This window comes from Mesoplodon densirostris, chromosome 1, assembly GCF_025265405.1.
Source record: "Mesoplodon densirostris isolate mMesDen1 chromosome 1, mMesDen1 primary haplotype, whole genome shotgun sequence".
NCBI classification, from domain to species: domain Eukaryota; kingdom Metazoa; phylum Chordata; class Mammalia; order Artiodactyla; family Ziphiidae; genus Mesoplodon; species Mesoplodon densirostris.
The window spans coordinates 93004801-93018376 of NC_082661.1; the positions used below are offsets into that span (position 1 = coordinate 93004801).

The 13576-nt window shown below is 39.7% G+C and overlaps 1 protein-coding gene across 1 annotated transcript in view; it reads left to right on the forward strand.

The window, feature by feature from the left end:
- The window catches only part of SLC25A31 (solute carrier family 25 member 31), a 32391-nt gene continuing 18815 nt past the window's right edge, over positions 1-13576 (forward strand). Inside the window, 1 exon segment of the mRNA XM_060089004.1 lies at positions 1-244. Coding sequence (XP_059944987.1) covers positions 1-244 — 244 coding nt within the window.

The window sequence follows — 13576 nt, forward strand, 5'->3', positions numbered from 1 at the left end:
ATGCAGCGTGTACCTCCGAAGAAGAAGCTGGAGAAGAAGGTGGAGAAGCAGCTCTTTGACGCCGCGTCCTTCAGGAAGGACCTGCTGGCGGGCAGGGTGGCGGCGGCCGTATCCAAGACGACGGTGGCGCCCATTGAGTGGGTAAAGCTGCTGTTGCAGGTGCAGGCGTCGTCCAAGCAGATCAGCCCGGAGGCCCAGTACAAAGGCCTCGTGGACTGCCTGGTCCGGATTCCCCGTGAGCAGGGTGTGTACACGAGGCCGCCACACCAGTCTCTCCCCGCGCCAGGTCAGCTTGCCAGAAAAGCGGGTGGGTGGGCCGGGCGGGGACGCTTGCGGGCGCCACGGCCATGTTTGTCGGTGATGAGTTTGTTTTCTTTGCCTTCGATAATTCAATTTCTTAACCGGTCTAAGAGGCTCTGCTTTCCCAGGGCCAAGAAGGCCTACACGTGACCAGTCCTGGGGCAAGGGAGACCACCACCTTCTCTTTCTCTAATTTTTCCCTTCGCAGGAGGCTCTGCACCTCTGTGCACCTGTGTCTGGCTCAGGAGGAAAATGGTTGACCTCCCCGTATTGGGGTAGATGCCATCAGGCCCTTGGCTGTATGTTAATAGGTGCTTTAAGTTGCTTAAATATCTGTTGAAATAATACGTTTAAGAGAAGTATTCCCAATATGGAAGCATTGGGGCCTCTCAGTATCTAGTATGTATTCAGTGAAAAGAGGTTCTGTTTATTCTCAAGAACTACTGAAGACCAGGGCTGAGACCAAGGAGGCACTCACATCTGCCCAAATTTTAGGGGGACGCCAAAAAAAAAAAAACTCAGTAGTAGAAACAAATAACTTTTTTTTTTTTTTTTTTTTTTTTTTTTTTTTTTGCTGTACGCGGGCCTCTCACTGCTGTGGCCTCTCCCGTTGCGGAGCACAGGCTCCGGACACACAGGCTCCGCGGCCATGGCTCGCGGGCCCAGCCGCTCCGCGGCATGTGGGATCCTCCGGGATCGGGGCACGAACCCGTGTCCCCTGCATCGGCAGGCGGACTCTCAACCACTGCGCCACCAGGGAAGCCCACAAATAACATTTTAATGCAGTATTTTTAAAAATCGAAATTAATGCGAAAAACCCATGATGAGCAATATATAAAAATTTTAAGTAAAGACGGGATCAGTATTAATTTTTATTTTTTTGCGTCAGGCTCTGTTTTTACTTAAAGTTTTGATATTTTGGTCCCTTGTGGAGTTTTTTTCCATTAATACTGAAATGATTTCAAGGAATAGATAATGAAAATGCTTTATTAATCATTCAGTGCCCTCCTCTTACTGAATGGCTCCTTAAGTTAGCTAAGTGGATAAGAGGATAAATTGATCAGAAATTTTCTGATATAGTTGGATTCAATTGAAACCTCTATATGAACTCTAAAAAGGAAAGAGGTCTATTTATTGTGTATTCTGAACAAGAAGTGTAGTGGCTTCAACTCCAGTGCAGTCCTTTCTTTCACTCCTAAGTCTAGGGCAGGTTACTCTTCCTCCCATAAAAAAGGATTCCTGGGAACTCCCTGGTGGTCTATTGGTTAGGACTCCTCACTTCCACTGCAGGGGGCACGGGTTCAGTCCCTGGTCAGGGAGCTAGGATCGCGCAAGCAGAGTATTTCAGGTTGAGGGTAGACTGTTAAGGCATCATCTAAACTGTGGATTTAAAGTGCCCATCTGGGAGCTGAGTTTAGATCTTTAATGGTAAGTGGGTGGTTCACATCCTCTCACTCCCATTTATTTTATCAGAGCAAGCTTCCCATTTCTCTTCAGAGAAGTAGGAGCCTCTTTATTATTTGCTAATCTGCTTTAAATATTCAGTCAAGTAAAGTTAAATATTCTGGATAGATTGTGCTGACCAGTGCTAAATCGTTTTATATTTTAAAGTTTTTTGTAGTATTTAAACCTAAATTTATTCCGTATGGCTCTTGTAAATTGAGACCATTATGAATAGTATTCTGGTTCCAGCTTTCTTTAAGCAGAATTTTAAGAAAATGTTTTCTAGTATATACAAGGCCTTGTTATGAGTACACCATGGTATATGCTATGCTAGAAGATTAGTAATACACAACAGGGATAATATTGCCATCTAGGGGCATTTTTGGAAACTCGTAAGGAATTTTTTGTTTAACACAAAGATAGAGGGGAATAATCCTTAACTGCAATGATATGAAAGGCAAAATCCAGGGCTGCTAAACATCCCGCTGCTGCTGCTGTACACGGCCAGTCCTACACAACAAAGACTTGCCCTGCAACCTCATGACTCAGATCTCCCACTGGACATTCACGTAGCAGTAAAACCTGTTTATGATTATCTAAGCCTAGAAACGAACTCTTATTTACCTATAAACACAAACTGTCTGGGGCAGAATTCTAGTACACAGTGATTCCAGTAATGCAGCTATCTTGTAAGTAGAGGAAAGATTGTACTTTGTTTTATTCAGAATTTTACTGAGAGTTATTCATCATTGTGAAAACTCATGTTAGCAGTTCTGTGTGTGATATTTGGTCACCACTTATATCATCTGCATTTTTTTTTTTTTTTTTTTGCGGTACGCGAGCCTCTCACTGCTGTGGCCTCTCCCGTCGCAGAGCACAGGCTCCGGACACGCTGGCTCAGCGGCCATGGCTCACGGGCCTAGCCAGTCTGCGGCATGTGGGATCTTCCTGGACCGGGGCACGAACCCGTGTCCCCTGCATCAGCAGGTGGACTCTCAACCACTGTGCCACCAGGGAAGCCCATCTGCATTTTTAACTATTGAATTCATGATGATTGTATAGATATATTTATTAAATATAAATATATATGTATTTTTCCAAATGTCAACGTGTGTCTTAAGCACAACTGATTCATTATAAATAGAAGCAAGCATCGGACTGTTAAGTCTATGGTGTGATCACGCCTCACCAATTTACTAAGTAATATATATGTTTTATTATAAACTCTTTTATTTTTTCTTTGTATATAGCAGAAAGGGCATTATATTGATTTTTTTTAGAACTAGTGAAGAGGTCATTGTCTTTGAATTCTATTTCTAGATAGTAAAGGAAGCATTGTAAAATATTTATTATGTATAGAAGACTTGAACCTGGTAGCGCTGAGAATCACTGTGCTAAATCATTATGGAACTTTACTAGGCAATCATATTCTGAGGCTGTTATTTTCTGGAATTTACGTTCTGTCTCTTTTGTGAAAGTCAAATACATTGCAGTCTCAGTGTTCTGAAGTTTCTCTTGTTTTTCCTGTTTGCTCGAGTTTTACTGATAACTTTTCCTTTCTTTAGGCAATGTGGAATAAGCATAAGAGACAATGAATTCAGAAGGTACAACAAGATGCTCTCTCACTATCTTCTTACCTTATCTCTTTCTTTACACCTCAAGGAGAGAGCTCTTCATTCTTCCTCTGAATATAGCTTTAAACATCTCCTTGGGTGTCTTTGATACTTTTTATAAGCTTTCCTTGGCTTATGAAAGCTTCTGGATTTATCCTGACTAATGCTTTTTTTTTTTTTTTTTTGCTGAACGCGGGCCTCTAACTGTTGCGGCCTCTCCCGTTGCGGAGCACAGGCTCCGGACGCGCAGGCTCAGCGGCCATGGCTCACGGGCCCAGCCGCTCTGTGGCATGTGGGATCTTCCCGGACCGGGGCACGAACCCGTGTCCCCTGCATCGGCAGGTGGACTCTCAACCACTGTGCCACCAGGGAAGCCCCTGACTAATGCTTTTTAAAAAAATTATTCTATTCTTTAGTTGGTATTATGACCTTCCAACTTTGTATGTGTACTTTTATTTAGTACTTTTTAAACCTGTATTACACAAATAATGCATGTTTACTATAGAAAATTGAAAAACATAGAGAAACAAAAAGTTTTTTTAAAGCACTGCTAACATCACCACAGTTAACATTTTGGTGTCTGTGCTGTGATTTTTTTTTCACTGAGCAAGCTATGCATCGGTAAATATATTTTAATTAATATAATTGTTTTATTTAATATATTGTAACATAGGCTTTTAAAGATATTATTTCTAAATCTCATTTTTAAGACCCTACCAGTACTCTTTTCTCTTTTAGGTATTTCTGGCCATGAATTCATCAGCTGTCTTTAATCTGAACTTTTCCAAACATATTTTCCTGAAGGCTAAAGCAGGGAGGTTTTTATATCTTGAAGAAGATATTTTGGGGTATGGAAAGAAAATGTTAGGTATATGTGTTATCTAAATAAAATGGGAATATAAACTTTACTGATATTTAGTAAATGAATTGGCACTGGCACCTATGGTTGGCCAAATGTCAGTTATATATCACAGGATGCTAAGGTATCCTGAAAAAAAGAGTAGGAGTTACACAGGGTAAAGGGGATAACAGGTACCCTTACTCAATTATTGTATACTGAACATATTATAGTTTATGTTGGCTCAGTTAAATGGATTTATATAGATAAGAAGACTATTTGAATATTTGAAATTGTCAAGAATACTATTTGAAATATAGATTCACATACACTATTTTTAAGAATGAACCTCACCCTAAGGGTGCCTTGAGATAATAGCAGATGATAGTATAAAAACATCATGATTAGAAAGATATCTGAAAATACTGTTTTTTAACTATTAAAACAAATGCTCAGTTGTGCCCTAATATCTACAAGTTTTCCCTGACCATCCTATCTAAATAGCCCTTCCTCATTCTCCAACTACATATACTATTTTTTTCTTGTGGCCACTTGACATATTTATTTGTTCATTGTCTGTCTTTCTCAAAATGTAAGCTCCATAAGACCAAGAACTTTGTTCCTATGCACTTGGTACCAAATAAAAGGTTTTTAAATGAAGAATCTTTTTTTAAAAATTTTTATTGGAGTATAGTTGATTTACAGTGCTGTGTAAATGAAGAATCTTTATCTCATTCTTTAATTTCTCTTTTGGATATGTTTTACAAATGTACGTAACAGGGTAGTATAGTAGCAAAGGTATAATATTATTTACATTTTTAAGTATGTACATATTTGAGAGTCATGATTACATTTTTTTAACTGATAGGCAGACTGTCAAAGCATGTTGGAGCCTGCTAGTCTAGAATATACAGTTGACCCTTGAACAACAAGGGTTTGAACTGTGTGGGTCTGCTTACACATGAATTTTTTTTCCCCCAGTAGCAAATACTACAGTACTTGATCCCTGGTTGGTTGAATCCATGGTTGCAGAACCGTGGATATGGAAGAACCACATATAGGGAGAGCTAACTACAAGTTATTACTTGGATTTTTGACTGCATGGATAATCAGCATCCCTAACCCTTACATTGTTCAAGGGTCAACTGTATACCCAAACATGCCTAGCATTTCCATTCTTGGCTAGTAAGTGGACCAGTAAATGGCCCAGTAACTTTTTCCCATTTTCCCATCAGTTCTGTATTAATTCTTAATTATTTGCTCAGAATTAAGTTGAGTAGGTTTTTCTCACCCTTAAATTTTGAAGAGATTATTTTTACTTAGCAATTAAGTAAAAAAAAAACTTAGATGTTCTGCTATTAGCAGAGAAATATACCACAGCCCCTATGTTTGTCTCTGTCAATTTTGTGATTATATATTAGGAAACTCTCCTTTTGTTCTGTGTGACGAGTCAAATACTGCTACATTTGCATCACACTTGCTTTTCCCTTGTTTTATTCTGACCACAAAGTACTACTGTTTTTATCCAAAATGGATTTTTACCTAGAGGCAATAGAGATTTAATAGCTCTAGGTCTGGAGTCAGATAGATCTAGAAAATTCTGAAGTTAAGTCCCAACCTTTCCCTTACCTTGTAATCTTGAACAGTTTTTATTTAACCTCTCTCAACCTCAGTCTTCTCAGTTCTATACAAGGTATAATAATATTACCTACCTCATATGGAAGTTGCGACGGTTAAACAAGATAATGCCTGTAAAATACTCAGCCATGTGTCTATTGCATAGTTAGTGCTCAATAAATTTTAACTCTTTAATCATTTTGAATACATTCCTAAATTTAGAAACATGTATTCCTCATGTTCATTTGTAAATGAATGTATTTGGGATAAATTTGCATTACATATAGATTTTTGTAATCTATCTAAAGAACCTACATAGTACACAGTGTACTTAAAGTACATTTGAGTAAAACCTTGAAACCTGGCCCCCAGAAATAATATTTCTATAGAAGATGCATTCAGAGTTCCACTTTGAGGTTCCTCCTCTTTGTACTCATACTAAGGACATTGGAACTCCTAAAAGCATGGTACAGCAGTGAGATGCAAAGAAGGGAATAAGTTTTTTAAGTATGATCTGTGGAAAAAGAGGCTAAAGCAGGGGGTTTTAACCTGATATCTGTAGCTCCAGGGAATCCATGAATCCTGAGAAATACATGCAAAAGTATTTTATGTGTGTGAGATACTTTTTCATATATAACTCATTAAGAGCTGCCACTGTTATACTGCTAGGGATTTTTTTATTTCTAGATTTTTCACTGAGACATTGACAGTTGTTTTGATGAATCCTCTAGGTTTTTTCATGCAAATACAATTTTGCTAAAAGGAATACATTCTTCTGTCAATGCTAGCAAACCCCTTTAGTCATTAAATCTGTCACTCTGTCAAGGTCTCGTTAATATGCAGATGTCTTTGTCATCAGAATCTTCCATTTATATTCAGTACATTAGCCAAAGTTACAAACCTTTATACTATTCTTATATTTATATGACACTCTTTTGTGAAATAAATATTAATTCAGTACTATAATCATAATTATATAATTATAACTAATAACTCATAATCTGAAACCTGTAATATCTCAATACCATCAAGCTGAATCAACCATTTCCAAAATGACTATTAGTAAATAAGAGCCATGTATAAAATGGGAATTCTGATACATGATACATGTATTAGAATTCGTGATACATGACACTTTTTAAAACTCAGTTTATTACTTTGGGTTTTTTTTTAAACAAATGATGATTTCAACTTAAATCCCATTTGATCAGATTGGCAGTTCTTTAGCCAGTATGTTCTTCTTTATCCTTTTAAGATCCTCTGCGAACTTCCGGGGAAGATGGCGGAAGAGTAGGACGCGGAGATCACCTTCCTACCCACAGATACACCAGAAATACAGCTACACGTGGAACAACTCCTACAGAACACCTACTGAACGCTGGCAGAAGACCCCAGACCTCCCAAAAGGCAAGAAACTCCCCACGTACCTGGGTAGGGCAAAGCGGAGAGATTCCCGCACAGAGGATCGGTGCCAACCGGCACTCACCAGCCCGAGAGGCTTGTCTGCTTGCCTGCTGGGGCGGGCGGTGCTGGAAGCTGAGGCTCGGGCTTCGGTCAGAAAGCAGGGAGAGGACTGGGGCTGGCGGCGAGAACTCAGCCTGAAGGGGGCTAATGCGCCACAGCTACCCGGGAGGGAGCCCGGGAAAACTCTGGAGCAGCCGAAGAGGCAAGAGACTTTTTCTTCCCTCTTGGTTTCCTGGTGCGCTAGGAGAGGGGATTAAGAGCGCTGCTTAAAGGAGCTCCAGAGACGGGCGCGAGCCGGGCTAAAAGCACAGACCCCAGAGACGGGTGTGGGACGGTGGGGCTGCTGCTGCCGCCGCCAAGAGGCCTGTGTGCGAGCGCAGGTAACTGTCCACGCCGCCCTTAGGGGAGCCTGTGCAGCCCATCATTGCCGGGGTCCCGGGTTCCAGGGAAGGCTTCCCTGGGAGAACGCACGGCACGCCTCACGCCGGCCTCTGCCGCTGCAGGCTCGCCCTGCACTCTGTGCCCCTCCCTGCCCCCCGGCCTGAGTGAGCCAGAGTCCACAAAACGGCTGCTCCTTTAACCCTGTCCTGTCTGAGCGAAGAGCAGACACCTTCCGGCGACCTCCACAAAGGGGCGGGGCCAAATCCAAAGCTGAGACCCGGGAGCTGTGAGAACAAAGACGAGAAAGGGAAATCTCTCCCAGCAGCCTCAGAAGCAGCGGATTAAAGCTCCACAATCAACTTGATGTACCCTGCATCTGTGGAATACATGAATAGACAACAAATCATCCCAAATTGAGGAGCCAGGAGTCAGTGCTGTGCCTCTGAGGTGGGAGAGCCAACTTCAGGACACTAGTCCACAAGAGACCTCCCAGCTCCACATAATATCAAACGGTGAAAATCTTCCAGAGATCTCCATCTCAACACCAACACCCAGCTTCACTCAACGACCAGCAAGCTACAGTGCTGGACACCCTATGCCAAACAACTAGCAAGACAGGAACACAACCCCACCCATTAGCAGAGAGGCTGCCTAAAATCATAAGAAGTCCGCAGACACCCCAAAACACACCACCAGACGTGGACCTGCCCACCAGAAAGACAAGATCCAGGCTCATCCACCATAACACAGGCACTAGTCACCTCCACGAGGAAGCCTACACAACCCATTAAACCAACCTTAGCCATTGGGGACACACACCAAAAACAACGGGAACTACGAACCTGCAGCCTGCAAAAGGGAGACCCCAAACACAGTAACATAAGCAAAATGAGAAGACAGAAAAACACACAGCAGGAGAAGGAGCAAGATAAAAACCCACTAGACCTAACAAATGAAGAGGTACTAGGCAGTCTATCTGAAAAAGAATTCAGAATAATGACAGTAAAGATGATCCAAGATTCTATTTCCAAGATCCAAAATCTTGGAAATAGAATAGAAAAATGCAAGAAACAGTTAACAAGGACCTAGAAGAACTAAAGATGAATCAAGCATCGATTAAAAACACAATAAATGAAATGAAAAATACTCTAGATGGGATCAATAGCAGAATAACTGAGGCAGAAGAATGGATAAGTGAGGTGGAAGATAAAATAGTGGAAATAACTGCTGCAGAGCAAAATAAAGAAAAAAGAATGAAAAGAACAGAGGACAGTCTCAGAGACCTCTGGGACAACATTAAACGCACCAACATTCGAATTATAGGGGTTCCAGAAGAAGAAGAGAAAAAGAAAGGGACTGAGAAAATATTTGAAGAGATTATAGTTGAAAACTTCCCTAATATGGGAAAGGAAATAGTTATAATCAAGTCCAGGAGGCACAGAGAGTCCCATACAGAATAAATCCAAGGAGAAATACGCCAAGACACATATTAATCAAACTGTCAAAAATTAAACACAAAGAAATCATATTAAAAGCAACAAGGGAAAAACAACAAATAACACACAAGGGAATCCCCATCAGGTTAACAGCTGATCTCTCAGCAGAAACTCTACAAGCCAGAAGGGAGTGGCAGGACATAATTAAAGTGTTGAAGGAGAAAACCCTGCAACCAAGATTACTCTACCCAGCAAGGATCTCATTCAGATTTGATGGAGAAATTAAAACCTTTACAGACAAGCAAAAGCTGAGAGAGTTCAGCACCACCAAACCAGCTTTACAACAAATGCTAAAGGAACTTCTCTAGGCAAGAAACACTGCAGAAGGAATAGACCTACAATAACGAACCCAAAACAATTAAGAAAATGGGAATAGGAACATACATATCAATAATTACCTTAAATGTAAATGGACTAAATGCTCCCACCAAAAGACACAGATTGGCTGAATGGATACAAAAACAAGACCCATATATATGCTGACAACAAGAGACCCACATCAGACCTAGAGACACATACAGACTGAAAGTAAGGGGATGGAAAAAGATATTCCATGCAAATGGAAACCAAAAGAAAGCTGGAGTAGCAATTCTCATATCAGACAAAATAGACTTTAAAATAAAGACTACTAGAAGAGACAAAGAAGGACACTACATAATGATCAAGGGATCGATCCAAGAAGAAGATATAACAATTGTAAATATTTATGCACCCAACATAGGAGCACCTCAATACATAAGGCAAATACTAACAGCCATAAAAGGAGAAATCAACAGTAACACTTTCATAGTAGGGGACTTTAACACCCCACTTTCACCAATGGACAGATCATCCAAAATGAAAATAAATACGGAAACACAAGCTTTAAATGATACATTAAACAAGATGGACTTAATTGATATTTATAGGACATTCTATCCAAAAACAAGAGAATACACATTTTTCTCAAGTGCTCATGGAACATTCTCCAGGATAGATCATATCTTGGGTCACAAATCAAGCACAAATCTTAAATTGGTAAATTTAAGAAAATTGAAATTATATCAAGTATCTTTTCCGACCACAATTCTATGAGACTAGATATCAATTACAGGAAAAGATCTGTAAAAAATAAAAACACATGGAGGCTAAACAATACACTACTTACTAACGAAGGGATCACTGAAGAAATCAAAGAGGAAATTAAAAAATAACTAGAAACAAATGACAATGGAGACACGATGACCCAAAACCTATGGGATGCAGCAAAAGCAGTTCTAAGAGGGAAGTTTATAGCAATACAATCCTACCTTAAGAAACAGGAAACATCTCGAATAAACAACCTAACCTTGCACCTAAAGCAATTAGAGAAAGAAGAACAAAAACATCCCAAAGTTAGCAGAAGGAAAGAAATCATAAAGATCAGATCAGAAATAAATGAAAAAGAAATGAAGGAAGCGATCGCAAAGATCAATAAAACTAAAAGCTGGTTCTTTGAGAAGATAAACAAAATTGATAAACCATTAGCCAGACTCATCAAGAAAAAAAGGGAGAAAAATCAATACAATTAGAAATGAAAAAGGAGAAGTAACAACTGACAGTGCAGAAATACAAAAGATTATGAGAGATTACTACAAGCAACTCTATGCCAATAAAATGGACAACCTGGAAGAAATGGACAAATTCTTAGAAATGCACAACCTGCCAAGACTGAATCAGGAAGACATAGAAAATATGAACAGACCAATCACAAGCATTGAAATTGAAACTGTGATAAAAAATCTTCCAACAAACAAAAGCCCAGGACCAGATGGCTTCACAGGCAAATTCTATCAAGCATTTAGAGATAAGCTAACACCTATCCTTCTCAAACTCTTCCAAAATATAGCAGAGGGAGGAACACTCCCAAACTCATTCTACGAGGCCACCATCACCTTGATAACCAAAACCAGGCAAGGATGTCACAAAGAAAGAAAACTACAGGCCAATATCACTGATGAACAGAGATGCAAAAATCCTCAGCAAAATACTAGCAAACAGAATCCAACAGCACATGAAAAGGATCATACACCATGATCAAGTGGGGTTTATTCCAGGAATGCAAGGATTCTTCAATATACACAAATCAATCAATGTGATACACCATATTAACAAATGGAAGGAGAAAAACCATATGATAATCTCAATAGATGCAGAGAAAGCTTTCGACAAAATTCAACACCCATTTATGATAAAAACTCTGCAGAAAGTAGACATAGAGGGAACTTACCTCAACATAATAAAGGCCATATATGACAAACCCACAGCCAGCATCGTCCTCAATGGTGAAACACTGAAACCATTTCCACTAAGATCAGGAACAAGACAAGATTGCCCACTCTCACCACTCTTATTCAACATAGTTTTGGAAGTTTTAGCCACAGCAATCAGAGAAGAAAAGGAAATAAAATGAAACCAAATCAGTAAAGAAGAAGTAAAGCTGTCACTGTTTTCAGCTGACATGATACTATACATAGAGAATCCTAAAGATGCTACCAGAAAACTACTAGAGCTAATCAATGAATTTGGTATAGTTTCAGGATACAAAATTAATGCACAGAAATCTCTGGCATTCCTATATACTAATGATGAAAAATCTGAAAGTGAAATCAAGAAAACAGTCCCATTTACCATTGCAACAAAAAGAATAAAATATCTAGGAATAAACCTACCTAAGGAGACAAAAGACCTGTATGCAGAAAATTATAAGACACTGATGAAAGAAATTAAAGATGATACAAATAGATGGAGAGATGTACCATGTTCTTGGATTGGAAGAATCAACATTGTGAAAATGACTCTACTACCGAAAGCAATCCACAGATTCAATGCAATCCCTATCAAACTACCACTGGCATTTTTTACAGAACTAGAACAAAAAATTTCACAATGTGTATGGAAACACAAAAGACCCCGAATAGCCAAAGCAATCTTGAGAACGAAAAATGGAGCTGGAGGAATCAGGCTCCCTGACTTCAGACTATACTACAAAGCTACAGTAATCAAGACAGTATGGTACTGGTGCAAAAACAGAAAGGTAGATCAATGGAACAGGATAGAAAGCTCAGAGATAAACCCACGGACGTATGGTCACCTTATCTTTGATAAAGGAGGCAGGAATGTACAGTGGAGAAAGGACAGTCTCTTCAATAAGTGGTGCTGGGAAAACTGGACAGGGACATGTAAAAGTATGAGATTAGATCACTCCCTAACACCATACACAAAAATGAGCTCAAAATGGATTAAACACCTAAATGTAAGGCCAGACACTATCAAACTCTTAGAGGAAAACATAGGCAGAACACTCTATGGTATAAATCACAGCAAGGTCCTTTTTGACCCACCTCCTAGAGAAATGGAAATAAAGACAAAAATAAACACATGGGACCTAATGAAACTTAAAAGCTTCTGCACAGCAAAGGAAACCATGAACAAGACCAAAAGAGAACCCTCAGAATGGGAGAAAATATTTGCAAATGAAGCAACTGACAAAGGATTAATCTCCAAAATTTATAAGCAGCTCATGCAGCTCAATAACAAAAAAACAAACAACCCAATCCAAAAATGGGCAGAAGACCTAAATAGACATTTCTCCACAGAAGATATACAGACTGCCAACAAACACATGAAAGGATGCTCAACATCTTTATTCATTAGAGAAATGCAAATCAAAACTACAATGATATATCATCTCACAGTAGTCAGAATGGCCATCATCAAAAAATCTAGAAACAATAAATGCTGGAGAGGGTGTGGAAAAAAGGAAACACTCTTGCACTGCTGGTGGGAATGTGAATTGGTACAGCCACTATGGAGAACGGTATGGAGGTTCCTTAAAAAACTACAAATAGAACTACCATATGACCCAGCAATCCCACTACTGGGCATATACCCTGAGAAAACCATAATTCAAAAAGAGACATGTACCAAAATGTTCATAGCAGCCCTATTGACAATAGCCCGGAGATGGAAACAACCTAAGTGTCCATCATCGGATGAATGGATAAAGAAGATGTGGCACATATATACAATGGAATATTACTCAGCAATAAAAAGAAACGAAATTGAGCTATTTGTAATGAGGTGGATGGACCTAGAGTCTGTCATACAGAGTGAAGTAAGTCAGAAAGAGAAAGACAAATACTGTATGCTGACACATATATGGAATTTAAGGGAAAAAAATGTCATGAAGAACATAGGGGTAAGACAGGAATAAAGACACAGACCTACTAGAGAATGGACTTGAGGATATGGGGAGGGGGAAGGGTCAGCTGTGAGAAAGCAAAAGAGAGGCATGGACATATATACACTACCAAACGTAAGATAGATAGCTAGTGGGAAGCAGCCGCATAGCACAGGGAGATCAGCTCGGTGCTTTGTGACCGCCTGGAGGGGTGGGATAGGGA